Here is a 20862-nt window from a genome sequence, read left to right as displayed (position 1 = left end):
GCCAATAACTTTTGAGAACACTGATTTTTCTCAAAGAAAAGAGATCCAAGACCAATCTGTCTAAATCAGGTGGAATTTCTTTTTTCAGTTCAGGCTGGTTGGGTTTCAATAGTGCTAAACAAAGAGTCAGAAACTGTTTAACAAATACTTTTTGCTAAAAGCATTCCTCCATCATTATGGAAAATCTGAAGATAAAGTTGATTTGTTAGTCCCATGGGTCTTCTTGAGGGAAGAACGAGTTGCCAAATATAAACAAAATCAGATTAGGTAAATTTGGAAGCTGGAAAACTTAGGAATTTTACCCATCTCTAACAGGGTCCCAATATTCTAGCCCAGAAGTTGTGAACATCTCTGAGACCAGCCCTAAGCCATGCGTTCTGGAAACTCTTACTATTGTTTACACTAAAAGACTTTACTATTATTAGAATGACAATTTTTTCGGGGGGGGGGGAGGGGGGAGGAATCTTTCTTGGCTCCTTTTCCTTCTTGGAAGCACAGAGGAGGGATACATCTCTTACCTGTAAGTGCAGAAAGCTGCTGATTAACCAGAGTAATGGAAAGCCTATATGCAATGAAGTCCGCAAATAAGCCTAAAATTCTCCTAGCAACCCTTTATCAAAATTATAAAAGAGCAAATAAAAATTCTTTTGAGGTTCTTGTCTTCCAAATGTGAAGCTTTACACCTTTGAAAGCTTATAGCAAAGTTTTTTATAGGCAAAGATCTGTTTTAAAAATATATACCAGCTGTTAGGTTAGTACAATGCTAGTTAAGTTACAGTGTTAAATTACAATATTCATCAAAGTATTTGACAAGGACCTCAATACTAACATATTGATCCTGACGAGACTTTGCTTGTTAAAAAAAAAAAAAAAAGTAAACTATCAGAACTGAAATCAGATCAGATTTGATCCAGTTCTCATTCTCTCTCCCATTTTATAGAGGAGGAAATTCTCAGAAAGATCCCCTTAATGGCAGGGTTCCTACCAAAACTCAGGTCTTGAAGAGAGTTGCTATATCTCAGGTCGGTCCTCATGACCCATGGTCACTGAGCTTCTGCCTGAAGGTTTCTTGTGACAGAGTTATAGAGAAGTACCTTTTAAATATCTAAAGTGTGCAACAGCATTGCCTTTGAATTCTCCTCTTTCCTTTACTAGCATGCTATTCATAAGGCAGGAAATTTAAAAAAAAATCCTTTTGTAGTAGAATGATCACAGGTTTAGAGTGTCTAATTCTTACTCTCCAAATGAATGAACTAAAGGTCCATGGGATTGTGAAATTGCCAAAGGTCATATGACTATCTTCCTCTTTCTAGCTGCTCCTCTCTGGGGGCAGGATAGGACACCAGACCTCCAATTAGGATGATACACATTCAAATCTGCCCTATGACACCTAACTTCTGTTTGCCTCAGTTTCCTTATCTACAAAATGGGGATAAAAATAGCATCCCTCTTCCCCCAAAGTCAGGTGGGGATTAAATGAAATCATTTTAGAGTACTTAAGAGTGTTTCTGGAAAGACCAGAAGAGACTAAACCTTGTCTACAAAAAGATATTAGCCAAAGGACACTGGCAAAAAAATATGAGATCACTAGGACAACAACCTGGGCCAGTGACCTGCAGCCCCCAGCTTAAAGATGGATGTCCTGACTTCTGGCAGAAGGCCAAGACATAGCTGTTTTCCCTTTAATCACAGGGGACACCATACTGGTCACTAAGAAGAACCCCACAGAAGAGACCAACAAGCACAACACAAAATATGAGGCAAGAGTTCCTGTGTCAGGGTACGTACACATTATCATCAAGGCCTTGATTCAGAGCCTGAACATGGGCTCCAAATAATGCTGCTACAGTTACTGTTGCTAACAGGATGATCATAACAGGAGAACAGCATGCAAATTCTTCTCTTCTAAATAAATGAAAAACTTTGTGGTTTTAAAAAAAATTCCATTTTTAGGAACACTAGATAGAGAAATCTGATTTCTCTATTTCCTGCCATATATGTATACACACGTTTATGGGCACATATGTGGATCACATAACATAGTTTTTACATATAAAATCATTAAGGGAAAAATATTTACAGATGAGGAGCTGATATCAGAAACCATAGCAACTTATGAAGAGTCAAAACTTCATTTAATTTTCCCCAGTGAAATAATATTGCTATAGTTCAAATGAACAAAATTTTTATTAAACTTACTCTTTCAAGACCCATTCCTACTGTCAGCTTGGTCAGTAAAGCCCCTAAAAAATCTGGGCTCCAATGCAAGGTAGTCCTATTAATTCTACAGGGAGGCCTAGACAGGATCAGTTTAATAAATTTATATAGAAAAAAAGATCACCAAGATTATCCATTCTCTAACATGCTGTGTTAAAAATTAATCCTTAGCTCTAAGTACACAGGATCCCTTCACAAAATCCAAATTTTGGAAGTACTAATCACACTAATTTTCTGAAATCTTAACTCAGGGATTATATATTTATTCAATGTACCCATGCAGGGCACCCTTCTCCCCCTCCCCCCCCGCAAAGGGAAAAAAAAAGCCAGGAAGGGGAATGTACCTACTTTGTTTGAAGATCTATCAAAGTCAGGGTAGCAAAGGGTATAGTAACACCATAATGATTTCTCAAATTGATCACATAGGGAAGGGAGAGCAGAAAATCAGAATGGCAAGGAGGAAGAGAAGCTGGCAAGAGTTAAATGCTCTTCAACATTAAATCAAGTGCTAACCATAAAATCCTTTCCCTGGGAAACACTGAAGTTTTTATTCTCATGCCCATTCCAGTTTTTCTAGTTCTTTATGTATCCAGTTCACATTAACTTATCATTGAACTGTCACTCCACTCTCTGTCATCAGCTGGCCACATCTACATCTACACTACTCATCTCTTTGACTGGATCTAGCCTTGGATTCTCTTTACCTGCACTGGAAGGGAATAGAGAAATTCTTGAGTTCAACCCTTTTCTTTTATACTTAAAGTGGGATACCCAAAAAGCAAACTGACAAATCAGAACTGAAACTGGAAGGGCTCCTTTCCTGAAGACACTGTTTCATGCCAGAAGCCTTTTTTTTTTTTTTTGGGCATTCTTAATCCCTGAGGGAAGGAGGCAAACATCCAGAGTAATGTCTTCTTCGACTATCACCTATGAACTTCTCTGATCATGACCATCTTCCAGTAGTTTGGTTTTCACACCAATGGACTTCTTTTAAATGAAAAGATAGTTTTAGCTATTCCTGATTCTAAGAGGGGAAGGATGCCACATGCTACGGGCTCTTCCCAGACTCAGAACCAAGAAGGCAGCACACAGCCAGCACCTCCATCAGCAGCTATTCTGTTGCCTTCAAACACCTCACCTGGTTTTGGGGACTTCCAGGGGACTACTTCCTGTTCGGAAAAAGTTGTCAGAGTGGTTAGAGGATGAGGAACTGGAAAACTTGGCTTCCATAATCCCTTGATAGGAAGGTTGTCTGTCATCTGATTGCTGGGGACGGTTCCAGGGCACAGTCTGGGGAGAAGATGTATGACTCTTCCTCCTGCAGAGCAAGAAGCAGTCACTTTGGAGCTGCTCTTCCAAGTTGACCTCTCTGGTTTCAAAGTCACAGAATTCATTTTCTAAAAGAAACAACTTGGGAGAAGCTCACACATTCAGTATGACTTGTCTTATAAAAATATACCAAGTGCTTATGAATTACTTGGGGCCCAAAGGTAGCCCTGAACATTAAAGAAGAGACATACTAGAACACGGACTGCCTTCTGCCCATACATATAGAGAAAGGACAACTGAATCAGAGGAAATGATGACCAAATGTCTCCCAAAACACTGGAGGACTGAATATCTCCTCCAAATTCTATTCCCCATTTCCTTTACTTTTTCGATACTACTCAATTTGCTTCCTCTTCTTGACCTGCCCCAAACTTGTCCTTTTAATCAACCTTTCCAATTTCCTAATGAAAGGGAATAAGGAGTTAACCTTTTTAATACCCGCTGCCTTCCCCTTTTCCCCAGGGGAGGTATTGTCTATCCACAGACTCCCTACAGGGAGAGCAGGCTCACAGGAAGCCAATAGCATCACACAAAGAAGCTCCTTCTTCTGTGTGGTATGGACTTGACCGCAGTGATGCCCCTCGACAGATGGCTGGCTTTGGAGGGGGCAGCAAGTCACTAAGGGAACAAAGCCTCATTTTGTTTCCCGCCCCCAGGGGGTTCCCTTGATTCCCGGGGCTCCAGCTGAGTGCCCAGCAGTGCTAGTTATGGCTAGGGCCACCCTTGGGGGCAGCTCCAGATTGGCACCTTACCAAGCGGCCTGTGACTGTGCTGCAGTTGAGCTCGGGTCCACAGGTTCATAGGGAAAGCTGCCAGTTGCTCCTGGCGAACTCTCGGTGACGAGAGAGAAGTCACTACTTAGGCTGGTTGTGCTACCCCGATCCCTACTTTCTGGAAGAGGCCAACAGAGACAAAAGCAGCCAATTGTGAGGAGACCACCGGTGTCAGGCACCAGGAACCCCCCCCTCCCCCGCGTCTTCCCCGCTGGGCATGGGGTTCCCCGGACAACACACATTGACCCGCTGGGCCCCCAACTCACTCATGTTACAAAGGTCATCTACAGTGAAGCCCGTGTCCCTGGCTGGAAGGCTCTTCCTTCTGGAGAGGAAAAAAAGACACTGACCCATTGCTGTAGCTCTTCTCTGTTCCTTACTCACAACACTCATCTCATATCTCCATGTTCCCCCCCCCCCCCCAATTTGTCTCCCTTGCCTGGATTGCCTGGATTCTTCTTCATTTAACTCTTAGAAAATCTCTTTTCAAGATGATTTTCAAGCAGCACATTAAGTGTCCTGATGTCTCTCCCCAACTGCTGGTGCCTTCCCTTCCTAACTACCTTATGTTTATTTATTTTTTATTTATTCTACATAATATTCAGATAATGCTTTAAAGTGTAACTATATTTGACTCCCCCCATTAGGATGAAAGTGATGACTTTTCATTTTCCGTTTTTGTATTTCGAGTACTAGTATAAAGTAGGCTAGCGATATGCTTGTTGAACCCATTAGATTTCAGGTATATAAAGTATACCATCTAACACCAAAATGTTTGGATTCCAGAGCTAGATAGAGCAACTAAATATTTCCTGGGAGATTGGACTTAGTAGAAGCAGCTCACTTAGTTGAAAATTCTGTGGCAACCATCAACTGAGGTCAAGATTCTTTAATCAAGTAAGATAATGTATTTAAAGGTGCTTAGTCACAACTATGTAAAAGTCACCACAATGATTATCCTTTCCCATGTCCCAGATCCCCAAGCTGGAGGATGTTATTCTGAATTATGGAATAGAATAATTTTTATGTACTTATTTATGGTCAGAATTTAATGTTGCCACAATCCTGTAAGAGACCTTTTGATTCTTTGTGGCCACAAAAGGTTTTGTCTTGTTTTCTGAAATAAAACACTTTAGAATAACATTCTGAATAACAACTTTTAATATGAAATGCAGGACTATAGCTCTTTAAAAGGAGATGAACATAACACCAGTCAGACAATTCTGTTGTTTACTGTGAAATGAAACCTCAAGTGGAAGACAGCAAGAGAATTATGACTTCTCTAGGTCTTCAATGGCAGTTAACTTGTTTAACTTTGTTTTTAATACTTTGATACCTATTTCAATTTAATCAGTAGGAGTGGTTCTTAACCATCACAAGTTTTGACTTCTTTGGCAGTTTGGCTAAAGAATGTTTTAATAAAAACAAAATAGGACTATAAATACATTAATTATGTTCAAATGTAGTTATCACAATACTAGAACTAGGTCACAGGTAAAAACTGAAGAATTGATGGAGATTTGGCTCATGTCTCCTCATTGTAACAGTGCAATGGAAACAATAAGATAATATGTCTAAGGACAATTTGTCTTTATTAGCACATTATTTTCAATACCCAAAAATCCTTTAGGGAAATACAAAGATCCCTGTAATGGGAAGAGAATCTAGGGAAGTTTTTTTTTGTTTGTTTGTTTTTATTAGAATCTGCCCCATTTCTCAGTCTATAAAATTCGCAATAAATTATGGCAGAACTAGGCTGGGTCCTTCCAGTCTTTCTCCTTGCCCCCAAGGGTACAAGTGGACAGAACCAGGAAGGAAAGGTTAATGTATATGTAGCAGGCTCCTTACCTCTGTGACTTCAGAGCAGAGAACTCCTCAGAGGTGATATGCTTCAAAAAACTGAAGCAGAAGAAGAAAATCTGAAGGAAACACACACATACACACAAAAGAAAGTCCAAGGAGTGAGAATATTAGTTCTGAAGAGAGAAGACCTCTATCCTTCTCTGCCTCCCCATCTCTTGCCTCCAAAATCAGCCAGACTCAAATATGAAGGGAGAATGACTTATCAGCTCTCTAGCGCTGACACCAAATGAGCCAAGGCAGTCTCTAGACATACTTTTTAAGAAGGTATAGACTATGGAATTCAGAGAATAAAATCAGGAAGAGGGCCCTAAGGACTGGTGAGCAGGAAAAAAAAAAAAGTATCAGGAAGAAGGAGAAAGGCGGCTTATTTTCCTTCCCCAATAGATCAGGAGGTTGGGTCAGATTCTCAAGCTCCACCTGTCAAACGCCCCAGGTTTCACATTCCCTATCAACAAAAAGGGCCACATGATTTCTCTGCTGTTGAAAAGGGTAGAAGGATTAGAAGCCTTCTCTCTCCCCCCTCCTCCCCCCCTTTAATCTCAGGAAAGGAGGCTAACAGGGAAGAACAGCTGGGGAAGGAGATAACGGAAGGATTAATGAACATGAAGGGAAGACTGCTGACAAGGAGCAGGAGAATAGGGGGTTTTTATGATGATGGTGGCAAGGAGAAAATAATCAGGCTGACCCACTGGTGGTTTGTGGGCTCCCCTTGGAATATTGAGGAAGGAGAATAGGATATAGAGTAACAGCATGGTTCCATCAGGTTCCTCCAAATCCCAAATCAGAGACCTTGTTGCAGAGATAAAGGATGTATGTAGGTCAGCATCTATGAGAAATGAATTAACTACTGGAGTCAGGGTCATATGAAAATTTTGAGTTGGGCAAACTTGTCAACATAAATAGACTTGGTTTTGAGGCTGAAAGGGTATAGAAATGTCCAACGAATGCCACCATCTTTGCAAAGCTTTCCCTAATCTCCTCCTTTTCTTCTATCACAATCTTGTTTTATACCCAATTCCATTATTTGCAATTATTACCTATGCAGTATCTACATAAAAGATTTTTAGACAGTACTTAATGAGAATCTATAAAAAGTACTTGGCAAACCTCTTGAGTCTCAACAATCCAGAGAGGTAGGATTAAACTTTACTTTTTACAGATAAGCAAACTTAGGTTCAGAGGTTACCAAGTCACAAAGCTAACATCCGTGTCCTTCCCCCTTTCACCATTTGGATGTGAAAGAATCTTTCTTCCCCTCTGCTGTTTCTTCCCTTTCATCTCCACCTTAACTTCCCAGGCTTCTCTCAAGGAACCAATTTACACAAAGAATTTACCCACCAGAAAAGGCCTCTCTTTGAGATATTCTTGGGGTGGGGAATACAGAAATCATTTAGTCTAACAGCTTAACTGGGTGTACAAAAGCAGAGAACCCAATTTCATATAAAGTTATTTTGGACAAAGTGAGAAGAGATAACATTGAGTGATTCTACATACTTAGGTGCAATGAACATGGAAGGGAACCAGAATAAAACATTTAAAACAAAATAACTCAATCCTTTTATAATCAAGTCCCAGACTTTGGCTAGTGACAGGCCTGTAAATCAAAAATCATAAAAGCCCTTTACCACCTTCAAGAGAGGGAGATTTGAAAAGGGAATGTGAAAGGTAGAATAAGAGCTGAAAGCCTCAAGAGGTCTTAAGGAGAAGGGAATTAGAAAGATAAGAGAAAAACCAAAGGAAAAAACAAAAAAAAGTATAAGAAAGAACAAAAGGAAAGGTTTGGAAACACCATAAATATCTTAAGTAATAAAAATTAAGGCCATCAGTAGGGAAGGATGTGACAAAGATAATACTGCTGATGCGATTAATTAACATTTTAGAAGTAAGTAAAAATGGAGTCCAAGCTGAAAGTAATCAGAGCACAGACAAGGTCTCTAGAACCAGAAGTTGCTGATAAGACTGAGACTTTGAGATGTCCTAATCCTACCCAGTGGGGTTGCTACACAAGTAACATGATTAAAATCCCTTATATGATGTTTTTAAAAAAATTACCAAGCAGGAATAATAGTAAGAAGTGAATTAGGGACAAGAAGGCTAAGAGGGCAAGTAGTAGGCAGGAATAATGGAAGACAGCAATTAAGAAACCAAATAGCTGGGTTCAAGAGTGCACAGGATCACACCCCCCAAGTTAAAGAAATAGAATAAAAAGGGAAAATTCATCTGGGGATGGGAACCCCTAATATTAAATCCCAGTTTGGATGGCTTGGGACAAGCTAGACAACTCTCTACTAAATCAGGAAGGGGTGGGGGGTGGGGGAGGAAATGTGCAGATTCAATTCCTCCTTGGCAAGAAGTCACTTAAGGCTACATCTGTTCCCTTCTACGGATACACAAAAAAAGGCACTCACCTCCTCTCCTTTGCTGAGTCGATCTACCAACATGTGTCTATAGAAAGAAAGGGAAATGAGCCCACTCACAACAAGGCCCAAGCTAAGAAGCCAAGGGGAAATTCGAGTCACTCTACTAGGTGAGTCTCAGCCCCTTATTCCAAGGGGAAGGATGCTTCTTCCATTCCCAGGGTCAGAGAACCATGACCTCCAAATACAGAGAGACCACCAGGAGTAGGCCCCATAGCCTCCCATGTGGGACCTACCCAAAGAGAAACCAGTCATAGGCCACAGTCAGATAGAGGATCTCAGCAGGCTTCAGGGATGCATGGATCAGCCCATCCTGGGAACAGAGTGCAGATATCATAAAATAACCTTTCCATGAGGGTATATGCAGCTATGACCTGGATAGCTGATGAAGGTCACCTACTTTCCCTAGAACAGAAATCACAAGGTCCCACTGAACCAACCCAGAGGTCTAGAGTATAAGTGAATGGAGATCAATGTCTCCAAAAAAAGCCACAGGTTCTTTCATAATGGCTCAGAAAGGGAGTTTTCTATCCCACCAAAGGCTGCCTTAGCCTTGCTATCCAACCTTCTCTAGGGGAAAAAGTGTGGGGGTAGGGAAGGGAGGTGCTGGGAAGAAATAAATCATTGACTTCTCCCAAGGCAGAGAATCTCCTGGGCACTTCATACTTTGAGGCTTCCTAGTCTATACTTACTGCCCACAAGGAAAGGCGTAGGAGGGAGATGAAGAGAGGTGTCCGATCCCAGCCTGAAATACAGTGCACCAACAGCCCGCTGTCATCTGATCAAGAGGCAAAGGGAATTAGGCCCAAAAGAGAACCAAAAAACAGCTAGTAACAAAATGGAATCTGTGGCCTTCTGGACTTGGAGGTGGGAATGCTAGTCATCCCCAGAATCCTGCCCCTTAAAGAAGGCTTAAAGATTTCACTACAGTAATTCAGGGAACGCTGTTCCTCAGCAGTGCTAACAGGACAAAGGCCAAATCCAGACCACTTCTAACCATCTAAGGAGCCAATTACAATAAGCAGGGATCTTGGCCCCAGGAAAGAGATGAGGAAACGCCACACCCTTCCTCCTTTTACAGGATGTCCTAACAATTAGATACAGCTGATATGTGTCACTTTAGTTTTGTTTAGTTTTTTTTGTCACAAGGGAAGACTCACACACTTCAAGGGGGTCTGATACAAATATCTGGAAGGGACTGATGTGAAAATAAAACATTTTAAAACTGGACATAACATAAAGAGATTTGCTTTAAAATTCATTTTGTTCCTACTCCCCTCCAAATAGGGGGGTAGGGGAAGATAGGGATGCATCTGGGGACTACCAGTTACCCTCAGGATAATGATACTTTGTTATAACCTTAAAAGAAACTCCTTCTTGTACCAATCACAGTTTGAAAACTGTTAAATAGCTCTGTAGGGAATGCCTGCAGCTGGAAGCTTGCTTACAGGCCACCTTGGGAAGCATTCAAAGCACAGAATACAAGCTGAGAGTGTACTGCAAGAGTGGGTTGTATGCATGAGAAAAGGAAAGGGTTTGGGACCAAAGAGGTGGCATAGGGAGACTGGCCCTTACCCTCACTGTTGACTATATAAAGCAGCAGCTTCAGGTAGTTCTGTGTTTGTTGCACCAGGTCCCAGCTCTAAAAAAGAAGAAAAGAGACATTAGGTTTGTGGTTAAAATCGGAAGGGGTGGGGAGAGAAGGAGATTCTTACATTGAGAACAAAATGTAAGATTGCATAAACGATCCTGTTCTTGATCACATCATCCACTTATTGTGCCTATTGCCATAAATTGTAATTAACAATCCAAAATAGTCTTAGCTTAAGACGAAACCACAAAAAGGGAAGAAGGTGCTCGTCCTAACTCTTCAGGAGCTCTACCTTCTTTAATGGGATTCCTCAAACAGGAGGCACCAACTGGTATCCCCCGATTTGATTCCTTTTACCAGAAAAAGGACAATGGGGCGGGGGAGAAGAAAAGATGATGGGCAAAGGCCCAGACAAGCCCGAATCCTATTTAACAGAGGAGGTAACCTCAGACGCTGACTGTTCAGAATCCTTAATTCCGCAGGGGTTCTGACCCAGTTTTACTAGTCTCTTCTCCCCATCAGAAGCAAAGTTCTGACAACTGCTTCTCAGAAGTAGGCAGCTGCACTGAGAGGGAGGTGAATACCAGGAGGAGAGCCTCCCAAGGGGAGCCGGGATGAATGCACCACCTGTAATTGGAATGGCTTTCCCAGGAATTTAAAGCAGGCTCCTCAGCCTGACCCTCCCAGGCCCCCGGAGAGGCCTGACCCACTTTCAGCAGCTCCAGAGACAGACGCTGCAGCTCTGAGCTAATCAAGCCATTACCCGCAGTCACACACAGGGGTCTCACAACTGTTCCAGCTCAACATGTCAGACACACCCCTGTGAACAGCAACCTTCCAAGCTGCAATTCTGCAGAGAACTGGGGGGGAGGGGGGAAGAAGGGGGAGGGAGAGGGTATAAATCAAACACTGAAGGTAGGTCAAGAAAGATGGTAAATTGGAAAGCTGAGGCTCGAGGCTTCAAGGGAAAGAACATATGAAGGCCCCTCATGATTATAGGGTAGGACAAAAACAGTGTTTCCAATGGGAATAACACAGCTTGGCAAGTTAACCAAGTGCATGAGAGACACAGCTAGGATTTAACACCAACCAACAGACTGCCAAACTGGAAGAGAAAACCTGAGATAGGAGCTGGTTCGTAGATATAGATCTAGTGGGAGAAAGATCAATTGAGATATTTGCAAAACACATTAAGTGCTATCCAAAGGAAATTGTTCCCAGAGTAAGGATGTATGGCTGCATAATCTAAAATTGGACAATAAAATTTACCCATTTCTGACTAGGGTATGACCGATTCCTGGTGTTGAATGAACAAAAAGAACAACCTAGCCAGAGTCCCTATTTTCTTATGTAATGATCTGGACACCCATGGTACTGAAAACCAAGAGACACTTTTTTTTTTTTTTTTTTTGGTGGTGGTGGGGGGAAGGAATCAACAGTTCTAGAAGCATTTTCATGCAATGCTTGTGCAGGAAAAGGAAACTGTTCCCACAGAATGAAACTCCTACTTCTCTGCAGTTGGAGTGCTCAAGGTCACTAGAAGGATGGAGACTAAAGCAACCAGTTGATGTCACTGTTCAGTCTGATAGCCAGAAAAGGACAAAAGGATAGGCTTTTACTTAAAATTACATCTCCCCCAAAAGGTCTTTCTTCTACATTCACTGCAGCAGCAAAGCTGGGGAAGAACCTACTGACCCAATGGAACAAACATCTTTTTTACTTGTCGCTAGAATTAGTTCTTCTGCCCAGGGACCCTTGGAAGAGAAGTGAGCCCATACGGTGTGTGAGTCAGTGCTGCAGATCAGGCAGACTTCTATAAGGAAGAAGGTATCTGTTTTGGGGTCATGAAAAAGCTAAATATCATTCCATCTGATCTTTATTTTAGGGAGGAGGGAACAGAGACCCAAAGACATTAAGTGACCTTCTTAGATGATACCAATAATAAATGGCATTTATATAGATTATGGTTGTCACAAAAAAAAAAAAAAAAAAAAAAACAACAACACATTGAAATTATGTCAGATACAATTAAAAACCAATTCCATCAATCCATAAAATACTTGAAAGTGTCCAGGAGTTGCCTTTAGCCCTTCACAAATCTTTCTGTGTGCCTTCAACATTTCTAATTAAATGTGCTTTTTCTCAAGCATCAGTTTTCAGGATAAATTAAAAAAAAAACTATGTTTATTCAATTCTGTGTGTCTATTTAAACTACTAATGTGGTGAAAGCATACAAAAAACCCTTTATTTTCTCGTTTAATCCTCATCAAAACCTGGTTAAGTAGATGCTCTTACTGCCACCTTACACTTCAGGAAACCAAAGCTGAGAGAGCATAGGGTTATTAAGTTTCTGCCTTGAGATTCAACTGGCTTCTGGCCCCCAGAGGCCATCTTGTAGAAGTAGTTAGTATTCAGCTTCAAGAGCTCCTTTCCTACACGCTGTCTTCAGTGGCAACAAAAACCAGGCATCATGGATAATGTAAGGACAAGCTTGAAGGGTCCAAGGGAGGCATTAACAGGACTTTTCCAGAGTCTCAAATACACATTAGGATGAGGGGGGAGGGGAAGAGAGAACAGCTTGGTAAGGTAGTAGGAGTCCACCCCTGGAGGTAGGAAGACCCGAGTTCAGATCCTGCCTCAGATGCTTCTCACTTCCTAGCTGTGTGACCTGGGACTAAGCAGCTTCCCCTCCCTCCTCAGCAATGCAGTGTTCAGACACTGCTAAAGCCTGGGAACATAAACAAAGGCAAAAACAGTTCCTGCCCTCAAAAAGCTCATACCTCACAGCTTTCGGAACCTGCAAACAGCTAAATACAAACAAGGGAGGTTTAGGAGAATTTTATTTTCAGATGAGCTATTAGTCTTTTAAATATATAACTTACTCCAGAAATGGTTAATAATTATGCAGACCTTACTATATAAGGTCTACATCCAATTTCTATCCAGGGCTCTGTGGGAAAAGATTCTGAGTGGTAGAAAAGAATAATTTGGGATGGAATCCCGAATGGAGATTTGGGAAGATATTCACACGCTACTCTGAAATTTTGTCTAGACTCTTCTGAACTTTGGACTCAACCTCCTACTCTAATCAACATCTTTTTTATTTGGCAACCATTGCTGCCCTTCTAAACTAAAAAGAAACAGAGCAGCTGGCACTAATGCTATATGCACACTTATCTTCATTCTTTCCCACAACACGGAAAACTCTACATGAAACATTTTTTATATCACCAATTACTTTTTTCCTTCACCATAAGAATACAGTAGATATAAAGCAGGAGGAAGAAGAGTAATGTTGATGACCAGTTGCAAAGGCAAGGCCAATAATACTGCTTGGTATTTAAGCCCAATCACTCAAGCCAACATGGGCTGTATGCCATGATGGTACATATGGTAAGATTTCTGGTATACTTACATCAGGTGTCCTCAACAAGAGGTAATGGAACAGGAATAAGCCCACAATCTAATTAATTCAGACAGTTTTTTCCACTATTCCTGGCCACAAAGTATATCAATCCTCCCCCTTCTTCCCCTTTGTTTTAGAGGGGGTGGTGGGACCAGCAGACACTTATTAAGCTTTTACTATGTGAAATATAAAGGAATAGAGATAAAGATAAAAAAATAAGTAATGCTAGCCCTCAAGTTTAACATTCTACTGCATGGATAACAAACAACAACAAAATATAAGTATATATACAAACTGAATGAGAGAAGGAACTAACAAAAAGACAGAATGGGAAAAGATAGAGCATTTTAGCTGAATGTTGAAGAGTTAGGGATTAGTAAAATGTGAATTCTTCCTAATAAAGAAGTCTATTCCAGGCATAAGGCACAGCCTTTATCAAGACAAGGAGGCAGAAGATGACATATAGAGTTGAGGCACAAGTTGACCCACAAGTTGGCCCATAGCATGTGTGAAGTGGAAAAACATGAAATAAGCCTGGAGCATGATTGTAAGGGGCTTTAGACCAGTCAAGGAGTTTGTTTTAAACTAGAAGTATCACACCTCCAAGGCTAGTCCTTGAACAGAGGCTTAGGTGGGCCAGCTCTATTCATTCACTCACCAATGAATGTCAGATGCACAAGGATAAGTCATAGTTCTTTCCTATAGAAAGTTAGACAATTTAGAAGGGAAGACATTAACTGGAATACAAAGATAAAATGAAAGTCAAAGTTCATTCAAATTTAAAAGGTAGAAATGGAGTCCATTGGGGGTAGGAAATTTCCGTGAGAAACTTATTAGAACTGAAGCAAATGAGGAACAGAATTCAAAGCGGGTTAGGCACAAACCCATTTTGTACCACATGACTCCCCACACTTTTCCTGTAAGGAACCAATTTGGTTCAGACTACCACAAGTGTTCATGAATTACTCTCATCTGTTTCCTGTAACCCCCAAATCCTTTCCTTACCTGGTACTCACTCCAGTCAATGTTCAAAGAACGAGTCAGAGTGACAGGGATACTTAATGGTGCATCAACATAATCCTGAAAAGAGAGAGACTTGTTAGAAGCACAGAATGTACACGAGAAGAGGGAGTGGTCATTTACATGAACCATCTTCAGCTGGTATGAGAGCAGACTTTGATCTTCTTTCTTATCCAAGTATTACATAGACACATATTTGAGAGCCAGTGACAGCTTAAGAAGTAGTTGGTTAATTATTAATCATGAACGTTTTCAGGCTGGCATGTGACTTGCAAGTGGGAAAAATCAGCTCCATTAAACTTCCAACCAACTTATAAGGTAATTCCCTCAACTCTTTGCTCAGTTAATGGGGAAGAAACCAAATCCTACCCCTAGATGTCACAGTTATTGCTGGAGATAATTCTTTCTTTTTTTTGTTATTGAACTTTTCATATCAGCTTAAGAATGTGCTAGAGTATTGGAGCCAAATATTCTTTAACAGAGGAGACTGGGATATCACGAAGGAGAGGGTAAAAAAAAAAAAAAAAAAAAAAGGGAAAAGACTGAATGAATTAGGAAAAGAAATAGATAAGTGGAGAGAATGAGATAGAGGGGAGAAGAGAGGGGGCAGATTTTTCCTTCTAAATGAATTCTCTTAGCTGTTCTTGGCCTCCACTAAACCCTCCTCCACACAAATCCCAAATTAGTTACAAATTATTTCCTGTACCTGTTTCCAGTTAAAAACAAGCCCTTCAGCTGTGTAATCCCGATCCTTATACTCCTTGAAAAATTCACAGCCTGAAAGAGGAAGAGAAAATAAGAGATGCCCTTTGGGAACTTGTATTCTTCTAGAATTCATTTGGAATAAAAGCCAAGATTCCTCAGTGCAGGAGAATCAAGTATAGTTAACCTCAGCCTCTAACTCAATGTTTCTCCACTCTGCATCAGCTTACAAAAGCTGTTCAGAAGAATCAGCACTTCTACAGCTAGAATTTTAACTTCAAAAACACAGACAGCATTTCTCCCTTTCCTTTACTTTAGTCTCTGGTACTAATCCAGCAGACAAAATAGTAGAAAAGGAAAGGAAGGTACCACTCTCACTGGAAGGACCCCTATTATACACTTCGCAGAGTCCAGGTAGTAATATAACATACAAGAGCCTTCAGAGTAGTTCTCTGAATCCAAACAGGGTGTAGTGAATGAAGAAACTGTCTACTGATGTTTTGTTCAAAGGGATCTTAAATAGTTTGGATGCTCAGATGCCCAAAGACTATGTTACATGACTGTATTACTTCTGTACATTGTAGTACAGTACACTACTATAGTAATGTCAGAAACCATTGCTTCCCATGTCCTTACTTTGTAGTTGAAATAGACAGGTGTGTATAGTGTTTGCTGAGTCAAACCTAGGAGAAACCTCACTAATAATACTTTCCAACTACATGGTTATAGTTTACTTTCAGTTCAAATCATCTTAATAAGATATTACAGTAAATAGCATTTTAGAGTCAGAAAACATATATCAACTCTTTTGGCCTTCAAACACCCTATGAGGATGAATAGTAAAAAAAAATATCAACCGCATTTTACAGATGAAGAGCTCAAAGCTCATTCAAGTGACATCTAATGTCACAACTGGAATTTTAATTCTAATCTCTGAGCTCAAATCCAGCATCCTATGCTTTGTACTATACCACACTGTTACACATTCAAGCCAGAATCCTCAAAAAGCAACCATGCTATGTGGCCTGAACAGAGACTCTCTGGTAACCCTAGAAGCCAAGTTCAGATTCATGATTCCTGTGGGGAAAATCCCTTCTGATAAGGGAATCTGGAGAAGATGGGTTTGGGAAACACCTGATAATTCGTTTACTGTTCAGCTTTGGTTACACAACAACTTTCTCAACTTTAATCCCTTGTGCCTTGCTTCTGATTGCTCTTGGTTGAGATGTCAGAAAGCAATTTTTAGCCACACTTCAAGCTATTCTTGGGGAACCTCACTGGGTTGAGGCACTAAGCTCAAATTCATAGGAGGTGCCAATTAGACCTCAAGAGCTCTTTTGAGATGTATTGCTTTCCCAAATTGTAGAAACTCAAATCAAAATTAGAGGACCCAGGCTCAATTCAGATGAGGGTCACATTTCTAAAATAGCTCTAGTAGAGAGCAATAGAAATTAGGTAAGTTTAGGACTCAGGGCAATACACGATGTTTATTACCAAGCAGTCTTTTAAAGGCACCAAGACAAAAAGTCAAGATACCCAGGGGAAAAGTGAAATCACAACTTGCACAGAGGAGAGAGTAACAACCCAGACATGCTTCTCAACTTTCTGCAACTACAGCATCCTCTCCATCCCACTCCCACCTCCCCAACATCAGGAGGGTCTTTGAACTACAGCCTAAATTACAAAGCTCAGACCTGATGCTGCAGTTCTAATCTAGACCAGGGAAAATAATTTACAATCCCAGACCTCTTTGACCAGGGTTAGGTACCTCCCCCTTTTGAAGCTATGAACATAATTGGTCACATAGCCATGTTTTAGAACTACCTGCTTGGTTCATCACCCCTTTTTGGAAAGGGCATACCTGACAGGAGTGATCAGGAGTTCGAAACTATTTCCATCTTATTTTTCTGGCAAGGATGTGAAAAATCCATTTAGGTATAGATTATATACCCTGCTGTAATATAGACAATCAGGGCAAGATTGTGAGGACAAGTTACCAATCATCAGGAGAACCTTTGGGTAATAGTTGGTGAATACTGGCATGGAAGCCATGTGGTTGGTCCTACTCTTATCTACCCTTTGCCCTTTCGAACTAATTCCTTCAGCAATAGCTTCACTCTCCTAATAACTTAAGCTAGTCCTGATGGCTAAACACTTCCCCTAAAGTAGGAAGTCATGCTTTGTTTGTTGCTGAAGGCAAATCCCAAGTCTGCCACTCATGTACATAACCTCAGACACATTTAAACTTTTCTGAGCCTCATTCAGTTTCATCTCTTAAAATGAAGGGTAATGAAATTCTATGATATAGGTCTTAGTTTGGATTAAGTAAAAACATAGGCCAGGAGAATGGGTTTGGATTAAGTAAAAACATAGGCCAGGAGAATGGAAAAAAGTAGGCAGGAATTTGGAGTAAGAAATCTGCAGGTACAATCAGCTGAGGTATTCAGGCCTATACTGACTCCTCCACCAAACATTTAGTTAGAAAGCAGTAATGCTGCAAACATGGAGCATTATATCTTTAGTCCCTCAATCCTGGAATTATGTTATGAATCCCCAATAGTTTCATTTATCCATGGCCAAATTGTTTTACTATGTGGAATATAAATTACTGAAAAATTTTACTTGTCCTCTCAAGAATTGAGCAATTCCTGTGATCGTGGGTCCTCTCCGCCAAGGAATTCAGATATTAGTGCTTCCTTGGAGTGGTGATGATGATGTGTTTGTTTTGGTGTCTTTATTGTGTTTATTAATTGTGTACTACTTATGCTTTGAGTTTCTTCTTCCTTTATGTCTTATTTAAAATCAAGGTTCTGAGCAGTAATAAACTTGTACCCATTTAAAAAAAAAAAAAAAAAAAGGATTAAGCAACTCCAAAGTGCTCACAATATTGATAATGTCTGATAATATCTTATTTTCCTCACCATGCTATCTGGATTTCACTTTCATGCCGTCCTGTGCCTTTTAGGATGTTAGAGCTGCTCTTATGTATACCAATTTCCTTGGACAGTCCAAATTAAGGGGATGGCTAACCAAAAAATATACTTAAAAAGTCATCATGCCCCACAGACAATAACTGAGAATTCTATTGCCTTTCTGATTCCTTCTTTCCATCATTTTCAGTTTACTAAGACATATATAAATCAAAGCTTAAATACATTTAATTTTTTGCCACACCTTGCTCTCCCCATCCCAGAACAATGACAATTTAGAATATGAGAACAAGTCACCTCTGACCAGAAATATCTACACCGACTATCACTACCCCCCCCAACAGGCCAGCTACCACCCAGAAAGTTTTCCAGTTTCATTCACACCCAATAGAAAATGGCCAGTCTTTAGTAAAGTTCATTATTCACGTGGTCTCAAAGGAACCATACCTGGATATGGGATGGAAAGAAGCGTGAAATCAGCATATCGCTGGGCCTTGTCCACTTTCTCAGAAGAAGTTACACTAAGACAGGAAGACATGAATCAGATTCTGTTTCTATCTTGCTCCCTCTAGTTTATCCTCACAGAACAAAAGGGACCAGAGTGACTACAGCAAAAAGTGGGAATATAAGGGGACATGAGACTATCCTACCATTTGAATCTTATTGCTTATACTTAGAGCAGTTTCAGCATAGTTGGAATTGCACTGTGAAATCAGACCTTCCACCTTCCAGCTTATTATATTATAAAAAATCACAAGGTAAAGATAAACAGTACAGGAGAAGGGAAAAAATGATATTTGGTAATATTTTAGATAGAGACTATGATTAAAAGAGGAAAGGATGAATAAAACTATCAGGTTAACAAATTACTTGCTGTTTTGGACATTGACCTTGACATGTATTGCTCCTCAACAAAACCACTGTTTCTCTTTAAAAACTTATAAAGATAAGAAGTTCTAATTCATCTAATGTGATTTAGGATTTAGGGCAGAGGAAACAGGAGATGGTTTCGAGTAGCCTTTTTTAACCCTATAATTTCATGAAACCAGTACTCATATATTTATCTTAGTGTGGGCTCACACACCATACTCACTTTAGACCAAATTTAACCTTCTTGTTCTCCACCATCAGGTCACAGATGTATCTGACTGATAAATACCGAAGCAATTTGATGTCATGTCCTCTAACCTTATCAAAAAGTTGATTGTCAGCACTTCTGAAAAAAAGAAAACCAAGGTGACAAGTTTCACAAGGAAAGTTTCACAAGTTCTGCTTACCCAAAGACTGAAGGTCAAATAACCAAAATTGGTTCCAGAGAATGCTAAGATGGAAGGGAGACTTTCTGAAAAAGATGCACTTCAAAGAATGGCAACTGTGCAGCATGGAAATAAGAAAACAAGCTATTTCTGAGAAGTCAAACAATTTCAGCAAACTGAGATGAGCCAAGCTAAGCTAGGGGATGATACTTTCATTTCTAGTTGAAGATTACTTTCCACTTTTGTTTATGGCCCTTAAGTCAGTTTTCAATCTACATGACTTAGAAACCAAATGAAATGCTTATCAAGAACAGATTAAGAGCTACTTTATCAACTGCTTGTGAAAACAGCAGGTCCATTCATATTGCCTAGAACTTCTGCAGAGTGAGACAGAGATAACATTTGTCTGATCCTTAAGCTTCTCTAAAGCTTCAGAGCAGTTTGTGCTTATGCTTATTGTTATTATCCCTTTGATTCACCACAAAGTTGGGCAAGTCAGAAAAGATGAAGGAGTCACTACTAAATGTCCTTTTCACCATATCCACTGTTTCTTCTCTTTCCTCTTATCCAAATATTGCTCAGGAAAAGAGTGTGAGAGACATCAATATCATCAGATTTGACCTCACCATCCCCAAGTACAATTGAGACTTCATAAGTTTGTAGGGAGGCCATTAAGTACATAAGAATACAACTGCACCGGGGACAAGAGGAACTAAGAAAGGGCACTTAGAAAGTCTGAGAAAGACAATATGATAGTGGAAACACTGAAACACACCAGACCCCTATACTCCCAGCACCATTATTTCCTAGACCCAAACATTCACCCCAATGCCCCCATTTCATAAAATCAGAAGGCAAGACTACATTAAGTCTTTATTCTTTTGCAACTCCAAAATGATCTGAACTAAAAAGCTCTACTTCTTTCTCATTTTGCAGATGAGGAAAATGAGGCTAGGAGTAATTTGCCCAAGTTCGCAGAACAAAAAAACTCAAACAAGACAATGGGGAAGTGCTCTGGAAGTTGGAAGGTGCAGAATAAGTTTAAACTGTTAAAGACTTCTCAGAACTTAGAAGGGAAACAATAAACTAAGAAAACATTTTTACATTCAAAGGTTCTGATAAAGGCCTCATTTCCAAAATCTGTAGAGAATTTACTCAAATTTATAAGAAATCAAGCCATTCTCCAATTGATAAATGGTCAAAGGAAACAAACAATTTTCAGATGAAGAAATCGAAACTATTTGTGCTCATATTGGTGCTCCAAATCACTATTGATCAGGAAATTAAGAGAACTCCAAAATATCACTATACACGTCAGATTGGCTAAAATGATAGGAAAAGATAACAACTGATATTGG

At 40.2% G+C, this 20862-nt stretch overlaps 1 protein-coding gene across 4 annotated transcripts in view; it reads right to left on the bottom strand.

The window, feature by feature from the left end:
- Positions 1–20862, bottom strand: part of MTMR14 (myotubularin related protein 14) — a 41850-nt gene that overhangs the window by 6640 nt on the left and 14348 nt on the right. For 2 of the 4 annotated variants that reach the window (XM_051981610.1, XM_051981624.1), the window contains exons 6-17: positions 19342–19461; positions 18696–18769; positions 15323–15393; positions 14602–14676; positions 10175–10241; positions 9292–9377; positions 8836–8912; positions 8591–8627; positions 6168–6238; positions 4586–4644; positions 4299–4437; positions 3356–3535 (exon numbers count right to left, since the gene is read on the bottom strand). In XM_051981610.1, coding sequence (XP_051837570.1) covers positions 3356–3535; positions 4299–4437; positions 4586–4644; positions 6168–6238; positions 8591–8627; positions 8836–8912; positions 9292–9377; positions 10175–10241; positions 14602–14676; positions 15323–15393; positions 18696–18769; positions 19342–19461 — 1056 coding nt within the window. Of the gene's footprint in view, positions 1–3355; positions 3536–4298; positions 4438–4585; positions 4645–6167; positions 6239–8590; positions 8628–8835; positions 8913–9291; positions 9378–10174; positions 10242–14601; positions 14677–15322; positions 15394–18695; positions 18770–19341; positions 19465–20862 lie in introns of all 4 variants that reach the window. The other 2 variants (XM_051981603.1, XM_051981619.1) reach the window with 1 other exon arrangement.

This window comes from Antechinus flavipes, chromosome 1 (assembly GCF_016432865.1).
Source record: "Antechinus flavipes isolate AdamAnt ecotype Samford, QLD, Australia chromosome 1, AdamAnt_v2, whole genome shotgun sequence".
Lineage (NCBI taxonomy): Eukaryota > Metazoa > Chordata > Mammalia > Dasyuromorphia > Dasyuridae > Antechinus > Antechinus flavipes.
Note: the sequence above shows the minus strand (reverse complement) of the source record. Positions and strands in the feature narration are given on the sequence as shown.